The sequence below is a fragment of the Tarenaya hassleriana genome, unplaced genomic scaffold, assembly GCF_000463585.1.
Source record: "Tarenaya hassleriana unplaced genomic scaffold, ASM46358v1 Cleome5, whole genome shotgun sequence".
Lineage (NCBI taxonomy): Eukaryota > Viridiplantae > Streptophyta > Magnoliopsida > Brassicales > Cleomaceae > Tarenaya > Tarenaya hassleriana.
The window spans coordinates 5,591,860-5,611,194 of record NW_010967707.1 but is presented as its reverse complement, the minus strand read 5'-3'; the positions used below and the strand labels follow the sequence as shown (position 1 = coordinate 5,611,194).

Here is a 19,335-nt window from a genome sequence, read left to right as displayed (position 1 = left end):
TCTTCATCATGGTGGATCGTCTTTGAGCGCCAAAAGGAAAAACCATTATATTTTGATATTCCTTAAATCTCCCTCCCTCTCTCTCTCTCTCTCTCTCTCTCTCAACAATTATACATGTGAACAAGAGTGGATATTTAAGGAGATTTTTTTTTTAATGTGCGACATTTTCTCACATGTTGTATATATATCACAAGGTGGGTCCATTACATAAAATTCTAAATTTAAATTAACGTTTTAGACAGGATAAACAGCTGGTTATTAGGCACTGCATTTGCCCTGCCCCTACTTAGATCACACACACATATACGTACATATATATATATATATATATGTTATTTGCGTCAGAGAAATAGATACGAAGGTCAATGGATTGGTAGAATCAACGGAGGCTTTCATTCTCCGATGTGTTCTGACAAGATATAAAATTAGTTGGATAATAGATGCGTTTGGAGCCAATTAATTAATGGGTAAAGGGAATAAATAATTTTTTATTATTATTATTATACGGAAATGAAATATCATATATAGTATAGTATAGTACTGACGGGTAGACAGCATATAACTTAATGGGCATGGATCTCGCCGACGCACGCACGCATGCATCCATTCCATTCCATGCAATATATTCTTACACGTTTGTAGATCCATCTATACTGTGTTTTCGATTTTATTCATTTATTATTATTATTATTATTAAACAAATACTATAAACATAAAAAAAAAAACTTTATCTTTTATACCGTCGCCATAGAAGCACTCACATGGCTTTGGCGATAACAATTAAATGCCTGCAACGTTTGAATATGTAAAAATGTATTTATATATACACAATTTTATTCACAAATTCAGCTAATACACAGAGGGCACGCGTAGGATATATGCATAGAGCCCTAAGATGGAAGAAAAAAAATGGAATTTTTCTAAGATAAAGTAAAGTTTCGTTGTTTGGCCTGTGGCCTATATATATATATATATATATGTGTGTGTATAACTCTTTGACCTGCCCTAGGCTATTATACAAGGAATTTTCGTTAACTTCTTCTTAGGCAAGTATTCTCCCGATATATATATCCAAATCAAGTCCCTAAATTCATGAATATTAATTTTCTGGAATCAGCATCGATTTGCATTCTTTATCACGACCCTTTCTTTGCACCCATATTTTTAAAAAAATATATGAAACCAAATAAATGAAAGCCGACAAGCTTTTGAGTCAACTTCTAAAAAGGTTTTAAAATGTGAAAGCCAGAAAAATGAAAAGAAAAATAGATAAACTCGTCGAAAAGAAAATTGTTTTTGAGGCATGAAAATTACATAATAATAATAATAATAATAATAATAATAATAATAATAATAATAATAATAATAATAATAATAATAATAAATGTGTAGAGATTTATAGGCATCGAGATTTGAAAAAAAGGAAAAAACACAAGAGCAAAACGAAAGGCAATGATGTCCTTCGAGTAATTAACATGACGCAGAAACCGATAATCAAGGCTTTTTACTCTCTAGTTTCAATGTTCGTTCATTAGAGTTTAAGACAAAAGAGTGTTAATTTCCCGATATAGGAGGTTAATGAGCCCTTTTTAATTAATTAATTAATTATCCGTATTTCTTTAGCCTAGGGTTTTAAAAATCCAAACCATAATTAATTAAATGTGCGGCAAGAACTGCAGTATTATTTATTTTGTATAATTCTAGATCAGAAAAAAAAAAATCACTAATAAATTCATAAGTTATTTATAAGTTATAACTCATTTTCGATACCTTCCTCTTTTCACATAAATTTTACAACAAATAATTTCATTGTAGCAAATATATATGCTTCTTGATATTTTACACACACACACACACACACACATATATATATATATATATTTGTTTAATAATGTATGATTTATCGGAATGGTCAAAGGGGGAATTTTTACAGTGAAAGGTGATGTGGAGAAGATATAAATTAAAAACGTAAATTAGATTAGGAAAGGAATATTTGGGAGAATGCAAAAGAGATTTATTATTAGAAGCAAAATCTATGGGTTCTTAGGGCTTATGTGTTCCTCCCTTCACACAGGAAACAAACAAAAAACACTTTGCGGGTGGGTCGACCTCTTAGGTCAATGTGTCTACATATATATAATATATAGTAGCTTCATGTCATGTACGCATACATACATACATACATACATACATACATACATACATACATACATACATACATACATACATACATACATACATACATACATACATACCCCCTCGACTATCTATGCGATTCTACAGAACCATACAAGTCACTTTGTAAAGACCGGACGAAATAAAGTATTCTCAGAATTTGGCTTTATGTTAAAAAAAAGATTTTTTTTTATATTGTCATATTTATACAGACGCTTGGAAAGTTTGTTCATTTAAAAATGCGTTGTATTATAATATCATTTGCCTCGTGTGGGTGCATTAATTTAAACACATATATACAGAAAATTATATTCTTATTATAATGTAAGCTATACTCGACTGTACAGTTAGGGTAACAATATGTTAATTTCATATTGCAATATTAGAAATTAAAATATAGTAACTAGTATCACCCAGAATCTCATGCAAAATGCATACAGAAATGCAAGTACATAAGATATTAATTTATGAACCGACGGATGGAAAATATTTCAAAAATAAAATAATTAATCGATATATCTTTTTATATATGAAAAATGTAGACCGACATTCAAGAACCGTGTGGACGATATAACAAAAACTCATGTAACAAAACAAGTAGGGACTACAAGGGGCACTTGAAATTAGTGATTTGTTTTAACATTTTGGGTATATATTAATTAGTACAAAATACTGTAAAAATACCATACAAGAAAATTAAATAAGCATTAAATAAAATAATGTCGAAAGAGATTGTCACGTAGGTGGAATCAGAGCAGAGACACATATTTATCCCGTCGTCTCCGGGGTACCAATATCAAAGCACGATCACCACTTATTATTATTATGATTATACGTACAATACGATATAACGTATTATTTTTATTTATTTATTTACTTGTGTTTGTTTCTTTTCTGTTGTTTTTTTTTTAGTCTATAGGTAGATAGGACAGGGGAGAGAGAGACCTTTATTCTCTCTCCTCCTTTACTCGAGCATTTAAATTTCCTTTGCAAATACATTCTGAAAATTTTCATATTTATATATAATATATGTAATGACGTAGAAATAATACTTGGACAGTCAGACTTTTTGAAGGGGGGAAATCACTGTTTTATATTAAAAGAAATTAATTCCAAGGACCCTTATGTTTGGTCAATGCAAAAATAATCTCTGTTCGATTTTGTAAATAAAAATTTTGGAATTCCATATAATATCATTTAAAAATTCATTCTCCCCGTATATATATATATATATATATATACGTGACACGTGGAAACAATAGGCAATCAAACTAATTAAGCATTCAATACATACGAAAACCTCTTTCTTTTAATTACCAAAAAAAAAAAACCTCTTTCTTTTAAAATTTTTGGTCCCGAAATTATCGGTGTACTTATAAGGGGAGAGAGAGAGAGAGAGAAAACTCAATAAATATGCAACCACAAAAATGTGGAAAGAGTATTATGAGTATGTGCAGTTGGGATAAAAGTACAGTTTTACCCTTCATCAACTGTCGCTTTCCAAGATATACTCTCGAGGAAGAACATCTCACACACACATCTCTCTCTCTCTCTCTCTCTCTCTCTCTCTCTCTCTCTCTCTCTCTCTCTCTCTCTCTTGCATGCTTTTTCCTGGATTTCGTTTTATTCCTTTCTCTCTTTTGCCTTTGCTTCAAAACACACATCTCTCTCTCTCTCTGAGCATGTTTGTTTTGTTCGTTCAAGAACATTGAACTTCTTCTTCTTCTTCTTCTTCTTCTTCTTCTTCTTCTTCTTCTTCTTCTTCTTCTTCTTCTTCTTTAATTAAGCTCTCTCCTTTGGGTCTCCGTTCTTTTCTTTTCAGTAAGAAAGAGAAAATACAGAGAAGAAAAGAAAAATCAAATCTTTATAATTCTGATACATATATAGAATCTCTCTTTTGACTTCTTTGATTAAAGAATCCATTGTTGAGAAGCAAACATGCCCCAAGAAGAAGGGGTTTTCATCCACAAGCCAAAATCAGACGACAATCCCACGATTCCCGATCTCTCTCTTCACATCAGTCTTCCTGATAATGTTAATAATCTTCCCTCCAAGTCATCAGGATCTTCTCCGAGATCCCATCCCGACCACAACATCAGCAGAATCCAACTCTCCTTATCTCATCCGGCAAGCAACTCAAGATTCTTCCATGGCGTTCTTGACACCGATGACCACACCACCTCTCATCATCATCGTCGTCACCAACTTCTTAATCAGCAATATTATCCCCTCAATGGCGGCCTTCACGGCTTGGATCGCCATCAGATTAGCCAAAGGGTTTCGACCATGATTGATGCTCCTTCGACCTCCGAGAATCTACACCGTCCGATCAGGGGTATCCCGGTCTATCACAACCGTTCATTCCCTTTCTACCATCAAATGCCCTCTCCATCATCATCATCATCATCATCATCTTCTCCCTTGCCTTGCTTTGGTGGAGAGTTGGATCAAGATTCGATCTTGAACTCGAGCAATCGGCCTTTTCAGGGTTATAATAACACGTATCGGTTACAAGGCTCTTCCAGGCTCAAAGGGGTTGTTTCTTCTATAGAGGCATTGAAATCATCACATCATTTGCATCAAAATCATCATCACCATAATCATTATGGAATTGGATCCTCGGATTCTTTGTCTCATGGAATGGTTAGATCGAGGTTCTTGCCTAAGCAACCGACCAAGAGAAGCATGAGAGCTCCGAGGATGCGTTGGACGAGTAGTCTCCATGCTCGATTCGTTCACGCCGTTGAACTTCTCGGTGGCCATGAAAGTATATATATATGCATATATTATTCTCTCATTATCAGCATCCATCTCTCATCTCTTTCCTCATAGAAAAGAAGAGATTTTGTTCTAACCCTATTGGTGAATTCGGTGTAGGAGCAACTCCGAAGTCGGTTCTCGAGCTCATGGATGTAAAAGACTTAACCTTAGCTCACGTGAAGAGCCATTTGCAGGTAAAACTCCAATTATTATGAACATACACAACACAATTCTTCTTCTTATGCAAATAACCAACAAGATTTGTCTATCTTTTGTTCCGGTGCTTTTCCCCTATCTTGGTTTATTCTCTTCAGTTTAATCTCCATTTCAACTGATAGAATACAAACTCAGATCCGTAGAATGTCCAACAATAAATATATATATATATATATATATCAAAGTTTAATTCGTATGTTTCTTTGAAAAAGTATCTATAGATCTCTTCTAGGAGCACTTTTTATAGTATAATGCCCACCGACATGAAGTTCATCATCATCATCATCATCTTCTTCTTCTTCTCTATGTTTCAGAATTCAGAAAGAGAAAATCACAAACCCAAAATCTGTCATATAGAATTATAAGAAGAAAGAAGCATTTTCCCCGGGGGGGGGGGGTCATATTGGGTCTAATCTCGAAGAAGAGATTGCACAGTAGTCGAGAAACCGCAGCAGTTGAATGAATAGGATGAATTTAAAGATAGGGAAAGGGAGAGAGTAGTTAGCTTTTAAGAGAGAGAAACAATGGGGAAAGAGAGAGAGAGAGATATTATAAAAAAAAAAAAAAAGAAATCAGGGGAGGGGACAAAAGTAGTCATCATTGCTCAATAATAATACAATCCCTCAATAGCTAACCTCTTCAGACATCAACCTCGTGGTCTATATTATATAAAATTTCAACACACCAGTTCCAAGGCAGACCCAGAAAACCACACACACACACACATATATATATATAATATAATATAATGTATGTGTCTGCATATTATGTTTGTATTTGTAACTCTATTATACAAAGGAAAAGCAAAAAGTGTAGGAAAGGACTTTCAAAGAGGTCCTTTTGTGTATATTTCAGACAAACACACACACACACACACACATATATATATATATATATATATGAAGTTCCGTTTCAGTGTCTTAATTAGATTTTAATTTCTATACATACGACTACCTATTAAATATATAAAATTGGGTTGTCAAAAAATGCTATTTTTTTTTATGTTTTCATTTTGTTAAAGTAAATTTATTTCTTAGTTTTGTAATTCTTAATTAAGGCAAGATTTTCCGATTACTTTTTGCAGATGTATCGAACTGTTAAGACCACTAACAAGCCTGCAGCTTCCTCAGGTACATACATACATATACATATATGATATACATATATACATATATGTATGTGTGTGTGTCAGTGTGTACATGTCTTTGTATTGATCTGATCATTTCCACTACTGTCTCCTTTTGACTAAAAAAATTTAAAACCCTAATTGGTGACGAGGCTCAGTCTCATACATTTTCTGCTACTTTTTCATTTTAGTTTTGCAATTAATACAACATCCTAATTTTACTTTATCCAAAAATACAACAACATCCTTTTATATTTAATTTGACTAAAACCCTTACATATTAGTATATATATATTCTTAATATACTTCTTTTCATTATAGAGAAGCTGTAGTTTCAAACTACTGTGTTTTTTTTTTTAATTTTCTTATTGCATTGTTTTTTACATATAATAATCGGTATGTTATCCTTCTTTTGTTCCAATAAGCTTCGGTCTTTTATAACATTAATAATGATTATATATGTATATAAACATTGTTCATTCAAAAGTTTAGGATATTTTTCCTTATTTTATTGCAATTAGTTCAGTCTTTTTTTTTGTAATCGCATTTTCCAATTTGGGGTCTTTGGATTCTTATTTTAAGCAAGTCCTAGTCAGGCAAAATTAGGTAAAGCAAGAGTTCCCTTTTACTGCATGTCTTTACCAGAAATTTATGATTGGTCATTGGTTAGAACAAGAACCCTAAAAGGGCAAACATTTGAGATGTAACTTTAGATTTGGAAATTCTTGGAGGGGCAAATCAGATGGGTCTGTGGAGGAAGATATCCCCACTTGTGGAAATGGAGATCAAAGGGCTCAATCTGATGCCTCTCTTCAGCAAGAAATTGACCTCACTTCCACCAATTCCACTCCTCTCTGGAGTAATTCCTCAAGGTACATATATATACATATACGTATACATGCATACGCATATACACACATACACACGTAAAATCGACGTTTACGTTTACCATATCTGAAAGGGTTGGCCAGTGATGCATCGATCTGCGCTTCGTATCTCAAGAAGTAATAGATTGGTTCGATCTGCATTTGTTTCAAGACCACCATTGATTCCTCATTCACTAGCTAATTTGTTAATGGATAAATCGAGTTTAAGCATCAAGGCATCGATTCTTTCATATTACGGAAAAAGGGGGGGGGGGGGGAATTGATACCCTTTTGTCGTACTAATTGTATAAAAAAAGGCATGAACTCTAATGTATGTTATGTATGTTCATGCATGCAATCACCAGGGAGGCATGCTCAAGCGACATTGATATGATGAGAGGAGAAACATCAACATCATTCAGTCACCAACAAATATCGACAATACAAGCCGAGGTAATTAATGTTTGGATCTCGTAAAACAAGATTCACATATATATAATTAATTAATCAATTAATTAATTAATTAATTGTTTTGTATAGAATCGTATCTCAAGTGATGAAGCAAATTATAAGTGTGGAGGAGGTCACAGCAAAAACAATCCGAGTCTGGAGTTCACTTTAGGCAGACCAGATTGGCACCGAAAATGAATTTTGATATACACTCAACCGTGGATGGATTGATATTGATAGTTTTTTTTAAATTAATTTTTCCGTGTGATCATCGATTATAAAAAAAAAAGCTTGACGAGATTGGAAAATCACCACAAATGTGTGAAGTTTGGTTCTTTTGGAAGTCTTCTTTTGGGATAGAGGGTTTTATGTATTTAGGACCACGACCACCCATGTTTCTTTTTTTATAATTTGTGTGGGGCTTTATTAATAATGTTCCATGCGTAGAGGGATACAATCTTCACATATTTATGTTCCATATTGTACCTATATATATATATATATATGCGTGTGCATGCATATATATATGAAAGTTTGGATTTTTTTCATAGATATTCTCATTCACAAGTACACAAACCGAACTTGGTTAAATGTAATAATGTCTGAAAGACAAAAAATGGAGTGACTGTACAACGGTAATAAAAACAGGTTCTAAAATCAAGATCAGATCTAAGGGTTCGGCTTTGGGCTTCAAGACAGAGACAGGAGATTTATGTATTACTGCTCCGTGCCCTTCTTGTACCGTCACGAGTCCGGAGATGAAACTGAAACAGCATCCATCGTTGTTGAGAGGTTTTCTATTATTCAACAAGCAATTATTTCTTTTGAAGGAAAAATACAACAAAAAGGGTGATCAGTTCTGTCACACCTCAGTACCAAATGCTTGAGAGGTTTAAAAAGAGGAAGAAGATTGAATTTACAGATTCTTCATGAATCGAATATCTATCCTCATCCTCCTCACACACATATATATATATAATATAATATAATGTATGTGTCTGCATATTATGTTTGTATTTGTAACTCTGAACATCTGAAGAGAAAAGACAGAAGATCTTTTACCAGATTGGCGTTGGCGGTCTTGTCTCAGACACAGAGAACCTTCTGGGTTTTAGCAGCTGATGGTGTCTCAACAAGTTCATCCTCAGATGACAAGTTTGTCGATGCCGACGATCCCAGCAGATTCCCGAGCTGTGTTTCTTCTGGATTCATCGACGTGAATACCCGCTGCATCGGATGATCAAACTTACAACTTGGACCGAACTTGCAGATTCCGTAACGAGAATAGAATCCGCATAGTGGTTCTCCCTGTCATATCCATAAACACCCAGATAAAACTTACTCCAGAGACATGTCTGAAATGAGTTCATAGGGTTACCGAAAGATACAGACAACTCATCGGAGTATATATATATATATAGTGAGGAGGAATGCTTTGGCAGGTATTAGCGGTGAGGAAGCTTACCGGTCGCAGTGGAAGTCCTATAGGACTCAAGACACAGTCTGGAGCAGGGTTTTGCCTGTTTCGAGGATGATGAAATTTGCAAACTGAACCGAATTTGCAATCTCCAGTCTTCATGTAAAACTGGCACTCAGGTTGGCCGGGTTTTTCAGGGAAAACATTCTCCCTCGGCAATGCGTAAAACCCCGACTCTTTCGCCTCATTCTGCAGTAGATCTCTGTAGTTGTGATCATTTCCTGCCACTTGATTTCGACTTCCAGATGAATAAACTGAGCCAAGCTGACCCTGGCAAAACGGAAGGTCGGCACATACTCAGCAGAAACTAAGAGCAGGTCACAGAAATCAGGTATCTCCATGCATGAGAATTTTATCTATGTACTCAGATGATTCAGTGACAATCGTATAATTACCTCGAGAAAGAGGAAACGATTCTAACTATATCCAGTGGCCAGCCCAAAAATCTCGAAACAAATGTACACAAAAATGTAATGGTTATGCATGTTGCTTGGGGGATATAGCAAAACTTACGCTGTAAGTGTTCCATCCTTGAACCGACACCATGCCCTGAGGCAAAACTAACGAGGCAAAGCTAGAACTAGAAGGATCTTGCCATGGTGGGTTGGCAATAAAAGACGCTCTAGACCAAGAATATGACTGCTGACCAGCAGAAGGAGATTGGACTGCAGGGTAAACTGAGGAACCACGAAGGGGAGCCATCAAGTTTGTGGGCGGAGGGTGGTTGAATTTACAAGTGCTCCCAAATTTACAGTGTCCAGTTCTTAAATAATAAGCACAATCAACCTCATTCTGCACATGAAGCAAAAAAAAAAAAAAAAAAAAAATCAGAAAAGACAGAAATCACCTGTATCTACTGGAAGTTAACTTTCAACAAAACAGAAATTGCCTATCCTCGAAGATAACGGGGGAAGTTTCAACATAACTAAATTGCCTATACCATGCTATTAACATCATCTTAGGTCAGTTTGCACAACGAGAATATCTTATATCCTAAAATGTACTTCTTTTTTTGGGTAAGAAGGAACAGACCCGAGGATGGAGAACACAAAGATCAAAACATTAAGGTAAATACATATTATGTATGAATAATGAAACTGGAAAGTAGGTATGTACATACAGGGCGTATAGGGTAGCCTAACGCATTTAGCGAAACATTTCCAGCAATCCCAACTTTGTTCCTAGGATGATGGAACTTGCACGTCACTCCAAACTTGCATGTTCCTGTCTTAAGATAGTACTGCAGGCCAACATTCGGAAGATAAGTTAACCAACATGTTAAGTGATTTATCTAAATTCCAAGTCAAATACTGCAGGAGCAACTTGCATTCATTCTTAAAGTTTCTGAGATCCAATAACAACACAGAACATGGAATTATGGTAGAGAATAAGGACAGTAATGAAGTATATCCTTTTTTATTCGGACATTCCTCTAAATCTCGCAAAGTTCATCTATCTGTCAGTGTAAACTGGATGGTCACCTGGCATTCGGGCTGACCGATCCTTTCCGGGTATTCTCCCTTCATCCTAGCCGTGGCTATAGCCTAGAATCAGACAATACAGTACTCAGCAATATAGACAAACAACTACCATATAGCTAACCATAAGAGGTAAGAACCATCATCTAAGCGACAAGATGAGAATGAAGAAAGGGATTCCAAAGGTGAATGTAAGCCAGCGAATTGCCAAACATCATCGTGATCAGGAAATAACATAGACCTCGTACCAGATTGCGGTCGCGGGGATGATTGAATCGGCACGTCGAACCAAACCTACAAAGCCCAGTCCTAATGTAATAAGCGCAATCCGGCTCCCCTGGCCGATCCGGATATGCCCCGCCTTCCATTGTTTCATCTGAACTCAAATTCATTTGCCACATTGCATCTGATCACGCCCAAAAAGAAAAGGAAAAACAATTCATGATCACTCGATCACTTTCGCCGCCCGAATTCCGATCAACTCGCAACAAATTCGAATAAACAGGAAACTTGGCCATTGGGTCAAAGGGGAAAGAAAAACCTTGGTTTAGCAACGGCAATAGAGAGGTTCCAGATATGCGGGACATGGAAACTCCGGCGTCTAAATCCATGGACGTGGAAAATTACGAGGATGAGCAGCAAAAGCCACCATTTCCGTCACTCTAGAGATCCGCCGAAGAGACCCCACATCGTTGCCGGAATCTTCTTCCTCCGATGGTGGGGAGAGTAAAAATGGCAACGAAGGGGGAAACCATCGAAATTGGAAAGAGAGAGAATGAGGAGAAGAAGAGGAACGTCCCCCGTGTAGAGAGAGAAAGTGGAGTAAAGCGTTCTCGTCTCCCCTCCACACAAAAGAAAATAAATATACGAAGGGATTTTACTAACAATTTTGAAATGACCAAAATACCACTATATTTTCCCACACAGAATATCGATATGGACAAATTTATACACAAATATGACATTTGCAAAGTGTCCACTGTCCACATAAAAAGAGTGAAGTGACACATAAATAATGCTGATACAGAATAAGTTCCATTGCAGAATAAAAAACATGTTTCTTCTTTCTTCCGTGTGTAGAAACACCGGCTGAATTAATTCCTGAACTCCATAAGCTTTCTGAAAACGTTATTTGATAAGAAAAACATTCAAGGTATTTCAAGTAGCTAACCTTCGGAATGAGGGGGAGGCTTCACGGTGCATTCAACGCCCTGGAGGAGCGGGCCTTTGCTCTCTCTGTCGCCTTTATCCTATTAGCTTCCGTTCTTGCTTTCTGCTCCTCCGTGACGCCTTTCTCCATTGCCTTCAACCTATTTGATGTATTTGATGTCTCCATTTGCCTTCAATGAACACGCAATGATCTCAATGGAGAATAAATAAAACACATGATGAACCAAAATTTAATTGGGGAGCAATCATGATCTTAGTGTGGTTGTTATGTGGCACAGATGCAGTATTAGATTCTTATATAAGTAATGCTGAATCGCTCGTTAAAACTTTATTATTTTTTTCATCGCAAGACTTTTGAGTATGAAGATTGACTTACATCCATGGCATTATCATGTATCTCATTCACCATGACATCCGGAAAAGCATCAGCATCGGCGCTAGTTGATGGCATATTCACGGGGTCAGGACTTGGCCAATTCAATTCTTGGTTACCTGCAACTCTTAAGACAGAAATCTGAGTTTCGCCAATAAACGTTAAATGCTTACAATGTTATCGCCCGACGTTAGAAGCGCCGTCTCAAACAGCAGATGCACGAGATCCTTCACCGACTTATCGTTCTTATCCTCATCGGCTCTCTTCCTCAGCTCGTCCATTATCGGATTCTCCGGGTTAATCTCCATCGTCTTCTTGCTCGACATGTACCCCGCCATGCTGCTATCCCTCAGCGCCTGTGCCTTCATTATCCTCTCCATGTTGGCCGTCCATCCATACTCTCCCGTCACCAGACAGCACGGGGAATCCACCACACGGTCCGACACAACCACTTTCTCGAACTTGTCCCCCAGCACATCCTTTATTACCTTGCACAGACCCTCAAACTTCTCCTTCAGTTCCTCCTTCCTCTTCTTCTCGTCCTCTGACTCGTCCAGTTTCAGCCCCTTCTTTGTGGCAGAGACGAGTTTCTTCCCCTCGAATTCCTTCAGCTGCCTGACCGCATACTCATCAATGGCGTCGACCATGTACAGGACTTCATATCCCTTCTTCTTCAGCTTCTCGAGGAAAGGGGAGTTCTCCACGGCCTTTTTGCTCTCGCCCGTGATGTAGTAAATGTCCTGTTGCCCTTCCTTCATTCTCGTCACGTAATCCTTGAGACTCGTCAGCTCGTCTCCGCTCTTTGTGGAGTGGTATCGGGGCAACTCAGCAATCTTCGTCCTGTTCTGGGAATCCTCGTGGATACCAAGCTTGAGGTTCTTGGAGAACGCCTCGTAGAACTTGTTGTAGTCTTCATTGGGGGCCTCCTCTTCATTGCTTCAAATTAAAAACAAAAACCAAAACAGAAACCCAAAAGTTTGTTTGATACGTGAATTTTTTTTTTTGAAAAGAAAAAGCTTAGTCGACTTCCTCCATCTTGCTTCCATCGGCCTCAGCGTCATCTTCAAGCGGAGGCATGTCGTCGGCCTCAGTCTCACCCGCTTCATCGTCAATGCTCAGACCGAGTTTCAACATCCTATGGATCCTGCTCCCGAACGTATTCGGGTCGTCCATCCCTCGGGCAATCGCTGATGTGACTCAAAAGAACAAGTCAGAAAATTTCCTAGTTTTGTAAAATCATATAGCAGAGTTGTGTCCAAAATATCCTCACCCTCATTAAGGTGCCAATCCTTACACAGGAATCAACTCAATAAGCATCATGAATCATCAAATAAATTCCCATGATATGTTTTTGCCAAGTCATATATACATAATACGCAAGGGGTATTTGCTACATTCGCTGAATCAACCATACTTCAGAACCAAAAATGTTCTCTCCAAGAGAATGGAAGATCACTGCAAATTAACAGCTCCAGAAATTAAGCACAATGAAACCACATCAAATGCTTGCGCTTTTGTATTCATTCTTATCATTATTGTTCTCAATAATATATAATTTACCACCAGTTGACGATCCTGGCGTGGAAACATTGTCATTGCTTCTCTTATACTTATGCAGCAAATCCAAGATTAAGGAACACTCAGATATGAAAACTCGGTGGAAAAGCAACGTGTTCATATACCTTGATGATCATCAGAGGGACCAATGTCTTCAATCGTACTTTCATGCAATTTGGTAGGATCAACTCCACTGGCGACCCTTTCTCTTAGTTCCCTTATGCACATCTAAAAAGAACCAGAACACATAAGTTTTAAAAAAGACATATACTCTTAGTTCCCCAGATAGAGTCTAAGCATGGCAGTGAAGTTAAGGTGAATGTATGAGGCAAATTAACAGCATCACACCATGTCAGCACAGTGATCATACACCACAACAGGCAACAAGAATTCACAAGATAGGAAACACGAGCAAGTAAGTAGCTTAACACGCGCTGTGGCAGCGACCTGGTGAACCTTACGCACAAACTGATCAAAAGAATAGTATGGGAGCAAATGTGAGTGCCATTCACTGTACAACTGTATCAAGTTCCCCAAGTCGCTCACCTATCACACGATACAAAAAATCACAGAGAGACGCGAGATTATATTCTGATCAAAATCGTTTAGACGAACACATACCCCAAAATTCGCAATCGTCAAATGAGAAAATAGACGAAAGTACAAAACCCCATTATATTGACGAAAAAAGCAGCAAATTCAAGTAAAAGACAGTCATAATCGGCAAGTCGAAGGGGGAAATGACTCGCCTCTCGGCCTCGTCCGGGTACTTGAAGGATCGAGGAAAATAGCGGAGAATGTAGCCGAGTCCATCGTCGGAGAGAAGCAAATCAGGAGTCAGCTAAGGCCTTGGCGCTCTCGTTTTCGGAACTTTAGGAACCGGCACGGCGGAGGAGGAACTCCGGGGGACATTGTTAGGGTTTTGAGAAGAAGAGGAAGCGGGATTGCCGGAGTTGGGTGCAGAGGAATGGCAATCGCGAGACCAGTGGCCGGGACGACCGCATTTGAAGCAACCCGTCGGAGCTGAATTCACGTTCTTCTCCATTGTCGTTCACCTCCGATCACTGTGGAATTGAGAATTGAGAATTGAGAATTGAGATTTCATTTCATCGGTTTATTTTCTCATTATGGCGCGAAAATTGAGGTCACTGGGCCGGTAAGGTCCGGGCCTAACGTATGCGGGCCGACGAAAAATGGGCTTTTATATTCTCTTGTTTTCTTTTTGCCCGCCATTTTTCTTTTCCATTTTGGTTTTTTTATATAAGAAAGTGTAAAAAGAAAATGGAAGGAAGTGTCTCATCTCTTCGAAAGCTGGTCGTCGACTCGTCGTGGTATTCTTTTGACGTGGGACAAGCTGTATACAACAAATATACAAGAATTAAATAATTATTACAATAATAATAAATTAATAATAATAATCGATTATTATTTTGTAAATTTGTAATCATACTGAATCGGTAATACCTCGAATCTAACAAGTTAGAACCCTTCCTACCTTACATAATTAATGTAGACACAAAACTGAAGTGTGAGAACTACAAATACAAAAAGACAAGAGACAAAAGACGAAGCACATTCCTCCTAGAGAGATCACAAGCCTTTACTGCGCTGGTCTTCGGCCATCTTCTTCTTGATCTCATGAGCTGTGTTGAAAATGCCCTGTGTCGGCTGGTTACACACGAAACATTTCCCGGAGCACCGGCCTCTGTGAGATTTTCCGGTGGCCGTCGACGGTCTCGACTGACAAAGGCGTAGACTACCTCGGCATATCGTTCCCCGAGACGATTTTCTCGTTTGACACGATCCGTAAGTTCACGCAGTCTCAGGCCGTGTTCTTGGAGGCCACGCTCGTGATGCTTCTCTCCTGGTTCGTCTTCTGCTTCTTCCTCAGGTTCACCAAGCTCCGCGACGGCCAAAACGTCTGGTTCAATCTCCGATGGTGGGTTAGCCGTCTCGATGTCTGCTTCGCCACCAGGCACTGGCTCGTCAGTACCCAATTTCTTCTTCCGACGCCTCTTGTTTCGTAGTTTCTTCACGAGCTGGGTTTTGGATACCCATTGAGTTTCTGGGTTTTTAGGGTAACTTGCTTTTTCACTAGCAGGACGATCAGCAGGTGGTGAAGAAACGAAAAACGGAACTGGGTGGGACTTTATCTGTCGCGAGTTGGATTCTCTTCATTGGCTTATTCGCTGCGTGAGTTTTGATCTTATGAAAACTTCGAATTCAATGTGTTCTTGATTCGATGAGCGAGAAAGTGACTTGCTTTTCAGTTCTTTAACAGGCTTCTTTACCAAATCATTACCAAGAGAACCATCGAGGTTCATAATGTGAGAGCTTCCAATTCCCCAGATTTAGTCTCCTTCGAAAACGATTTGGAGTTCAACATTACTACCATTTCTGCTATGAGCTGCTTGAACTTGCGTGGAATTGGGAATGTTGTCACGGGGAATCCTGGCTTCAGTGATTTCAAAGCCACTTCCCTTTCCAGTTTTGGAAGTTATGCCTGTCAGAATACCACTCTTGGGCCAATGGTTAACTTCAAATGTACCAAATGCCGTCTCACTAGCGACTACATGTACATTTCCTGGCATTTCGTCGATCTTCCTGATGCCTCCGCTTCCGCTGTTGGATTTCAGTTTAACTTCACTGCAAAGAATGAAGCTAACAAGAAGCACATAAGCTTTGTTAGTGGCATTCTGAAAAATGGGAGCCTCTTTGATGATAGACCGGTTACCTTCCGTGGAACAGAGACAAACATATTGAAGTTTAACCTGTTCCCTCGTATTTACCATACTTTGCATGATCTAAAGCTTATACAACCTCTGTTCCACGAGTTCGCTCCCGGTACAAATTACCGAGACACCTCACAGCTTCAGACATCCCTTGGGAGGTCAAGTGATGGTATAGTCAACACCACTTTGTTCATCAATTATCTCTCGGCCTACGTTGTTGAGGTAGATCATGAAAATATACTGGGTCCTGGTAAGCACTCTTCCCCTGTGGCTATTTTTTGCAAATCTTGAAATTTATTGGTCAGGTTAACTTTGCTTTGAAATGCTACCATATTTGGCTTCTGATTGTATGTGATAACATTGAGATATATCACATTCATTTGTGGTCTATCGGGTTAACTTTGCTTTGGAACTTTGGCTTGGGCTTCTGATACCATTTTAAAACTGATTGTATCCTTCTAGGTTGAGTTCAACACAAGGGTCTGGTTTTCTTGTCTTAAAGCTAAAATCTTAGTTGCTGCGATGGTACTTATGGTGTTAAGGTTTTTGGCATTCTATCATATGGAAGCTCTTTGTTTTTTTATTGTCTTGCAGTCAGCTTCCTTGCGGATCTTGGTGGTCTATATTGCATTAGCATTGGCATATTTTTCTACCTGCTTGTTCAGGTATGGGGCCTTTCCTTTTTATTCACTTCCTCTCCCTCTTTATGTCTTTTTCATGCCTTTCCCTCACTTTTGGATTTCGATACTTCAACCAATTGGTGTTCCAGAAGGGCCGACTTGGCTCAGTATTTACCGTGGGGTTTGAGGTCGTGGGTTCGAATCCGTCTCTCTACATAAAATGTAGGGGCAAGACGGCCTAGTATATTCCCTTCCCCAACACCCCCACTAGATGGGGATACGAATTGGGTTGGTCCTTTAAACCAATTGGTGTTCCATAGGATATATTGACATGCATTTTTCTACTGATAGGATCGTTGAAAGAGCTAGAACTTTTCAAACTCCAGCCTGATGCAGCACTATAAACGATGAAACTAAAACTTTTCAAAAGCTTTCCACTCTTTCTTGGATTGATCTCGGATGGATTGTAACTTGTAACTTGGTGTTTTGAATAGTGTGAGTACAGGATCAAGAGGCTGAGGAGTGAAGATGCCACTTTAAGAAGGATAAGGAGTCGTAGGAAAGCTCTAGAACACTGGCATAAAGTAATTGTTCCCATTAGAAGCTTTTCATTTTCCCCTATATCTTGTTCTTCTTTGTTGTCTTGTCATTTGTTGCTCATAAGAATACTCTTAAATTAGCTGAGAAGATATGTTGCGTACACGTGGGGTTGCAGCCTGTTGGATGATGTCGTCAAAGCCAAAAAGGGATCTAGTTTTAGTTGTTTATTGAGCCGTCCAGCCTCTCGTGAAACGTCGAATTTGGAAAGTGGGTCATCAAGAAAAGTGGGGCAGCATTCTACCAATTTCAGCAAGAAGCATAGTGTAGAAGATATTACGAAGGTAACTATCTCCTTGATTTTATCTTTCTTCGGAACATGTCTGCCTCTCAGATCCTATTGTATTTTTTCAGAATGTCGCTTCAGAACCTGCAGGGCAAGAAGTGAGATCTTTTCAAACTGATACTTCTTTGGATCATGGAGATGATCACTTGAATAACAAGGTAGAACCCTTAACAGATTGCTGTCCCAACATGCATTCTGTTTCTGTAACCCATCTATATCAAAGAAGGGTCACTCATTACATTCCCTATTCTTCATTCCTCCCTCCTTTACTTTACTTTTACTGTATGTTTATTTATATGCCTGTGAAAGAAATTAAGTATTGATGGCATGGAGAGTTTGATCAGCTTTTGGTTCCTTTGGCAGAATCTAGAAGCAAAAGCTGATGGCAATGCTTGTCAGCTTCATGCACTTTCTCATACTCGTGATATAATTCCTCCACCTCCTCCAATGGGTAATGGCCTACACTCTCTTTCCTTGTTACTATTGTATATTTCACAGAAGATATATCTTCTCCTTTGTACATTACATACATCCATTTGTGAAAAGTGGGGCTGCCTGCCTGTTGTGCCATAGAATGTTTTGATCTTTGATTCAGAATTAGAAGAGGCACCAGGTTTAGGGTTTAGGGCATAGAAACTGTTCATCGGTTTAGAGTGGTTTAATCTGAAAACGTATGGGTCGGGGTTTAAACGCTGCAGAATTCAACGAGGAGTGTGGTTCAGAAGTGGATGCAGCCGACATCAAGAAGAAACTCCGACTTCTCCATGACTACAACCTACTGCTTGGGGAAAAGCTGATGAACACTCAGTCTCAGCTCGAGGCTCTTGCTTCCCGATTTCCATCTTCTGACATCGGCTGAAAATCGTTCTAGAAAATGTTCTGAGTTCTCTTCCTCGATGTCCTAGATTGACTTCTGTTCTTGGTATACTCTCTTGTAATTTAGACCCGAAATTTCGTTTTAGAACAAATGGAAATGGTAACACAGTAACAATGGTGTCTAAAAAGGAAAAGCATCAATGTCCGAATCTATAACATGAACCTGAGAATCCATCCACTGAAAACAGGATAAGATGTTCATCACATAAGTCTGACAAGACAAAGGTACGTTATTAAACCAAATTCGATATCAGAACTTTGAAAGCATATGACTTTAGCAATATCCGAAAGTTGCTGATCGTTATTTAAAGGAGGGACGAGAAAACGGGTCTAACCTCGTGATGATTTGTTAGTTATATGCTCGGGTTAGCCTCAGTCCAGAGCTTGATCCACTTAGCCATGGCATCAGCCGCCTGTGCAAAGACAGGATCCGATGAACCCAACTGGTCTTTCAAGGCTTTGGCAAGCTCAAGAACACAATCTTGAACTGTGAGTGCTGTTTCGGGCAATCTCAAGAACTCGAAAAAGGAAACGCTTTTCTCCATCAGCTTCATCCCTTCCCACTCTTTCATCAAG

The 19,335-nt window shown here is 38.5% G+C and overlaps 5 protein-coding genes and 1 pseudogene across 7 annotated transcripts in view; 2 read left to right on the top strand and 4 right to left on the bottom strand.

Moving 5' to 3' along the window:
* The first annotated feature begins 3,894 nt into the window (after positions 1-3,894).
* On the top strand, positions 3,895-8,134 carry LOC104827182 (transcription repressor KAN1-like). Of its 3 annotated transcripts, none has more exons than XR_773890.2 (6): positions 3,895-4,942; positions 5,053-5,129; positions 6,236-6,281; positions 7,009-7,149; positions 7,509-7,596; positions 7,684-8,134. XR_773890.2 is itself a non-coding variant. In XM_010560290.2 (6 exons), the coding sequence occupies exons 1-6, from the start codon at positions 4,114-4,116 to the stop codon at positions 7,789-7,791; spliced, it is 1,278 nt and encodes a 425-aa protein (XP_010558592.1). In that variant the 5' UTR covers positions 3,896-4,113; the 3' UTR covers positions 7,792-8,134. The 3 variants fall into 3 exon arrangements, 1 of the variants encoding a protein (XP_010558592.1); XR_773889.2 differs by having other exon boundaries at positions 6,991-7,149; XM_010560290.2 differs by having other exon boundaries at positions 3,896-4,942; positions 7,020-7,149.
* A 218-nt stretch (positions 8,135-8,352) lies between these two features.
* LOC104827181 (zinc finger CCCH domain-containing protein 33-like) lies at positions 8,353-11,389 on the bottom strand. The gene is made up of 8 exons (XM_010560289.2): positions 11,090-11,389; positions 10,797-10,954; positions 10,552-10,614; positions 10,191-10,310; positions 9,584-9,862; positions 9,059-9,340; positions 8,618-8,901; positions 8,353-8,551 (listed from the first exon to the last, which is right to left on the bottom strand). Exons 1-7 carry the CDS (start codon positions 11,157-11,159, stop codon positions 8,680-8,682), a joined length of 1,194 nt encoding a protein of 397 aa, XP_010558591.1. The 5' UTR covers positions 11,160-11,389; the 3' UTR covers positions 8,353-8,551; positions 8,618-8,679.
* An 81-nt stretch (positions 11,390-11,470) lies between these two features.
* Positions 11,471-13,029, bottom strand: LOC104827467 (heat shock protein 81-2-like; the record flags this gene model as incomplete). The annotated part of the gene is made up of 2 exons (XM_010560638.1): positions 11,471-11,888; positions 12,095-13,029. A coding segment is annotated over one exon (777 nt), but the record flags the coding sequence as incomplete, so codon positions are not given.
* A 55-nt stretch (positions 13,030-13,084) lies between these two features.
* Positions 13,085-14,719, bottom strand: LOC104827180 (annotated as a pseudogene).
* A 581-nt stretch (positions 14,720-15,300) lies between these two features.
* On the top strand, positions 15,301-18,872 carry LOC104827466 (the record flags this gene model as incomplete). The annotated part of the gene is made up of 9 exons (XM_010560637.2): positions 15,301-15,633; positions 15,750-15,841; positions 15,930-16,630; positions 16,975-17,045; positions 17,495-17,584; positions 17,681-17,881; positions 17,952-18,041; positions 18,247-18,334; positions 18,582-18,872. Coding segments are annotated over 9 exons (1,827 nt in total), but the record flags the coding sequence as incomplete, so codon positions are not given.
* A 38-nt stretch (positions 18,873-18,910) lies between these two features.
* Positions 18,911-19,335, bottom strand: part of LOC104827179 (probable UDP-arabinopyranose mutase 5) — a 2,654-nt gene continuing 2,229 nt past the window's right edge. The window contains exon 3 of the mRNA XM_010560288.2: positions 18,911-19,329. Within this exon, the coding sequence (XP_010558590.1) occupies positions 19,113-19,329 (217 nt within the window). The 3' untranslated portion in view covers positions 18,911-19,112. The remainder of the gene's footprint in view (positions 19,330-19,335) is intronic.

Coding starts and splice junctions, on each gene's coding strand:
- LOC104827182 (XM_010560290.2), top strand. CDS start 4,114: ATGCCCCAAGAAGAAGGGGTTTTCATCCACAAGCCAAAATCAGACGAC. Junction 5,130..6,235: donor ACGTGAAGAGCCATTTGCAG/GTAAAACTCCAA, acceptor TACTTTTTGCAG/ATGTATCGAACTGTTAAGAC. Junction 7,150..7,508: donor CTCTGGAGTAATTCCTCAAG/GTACATATATAT, acceptor TGCAATCACCAG/GGAGGCATGCTCAAGCGACA.
- LOC104827181 (XM_010560289.2), bottom strand. CDS start 11,159: ATGGATTTAGACGCCGGAGTTTCCATGTCCCGCATATCTGGAACCTCT. Junction 10,615..10,796: donor ATCCCCGCGACCGCAATCTG/GTACGAGGTCTA, acceptor GTCTGATTCTAG/GCTATAGCCACGGCTAGGAT. Junction 8,902..9,058: donor TAGGACTTCCACTGCGACCG/GTAAGCTTCCTC, acceptor TGGATATGACAG/GGAGAACCACTATGCGGATT.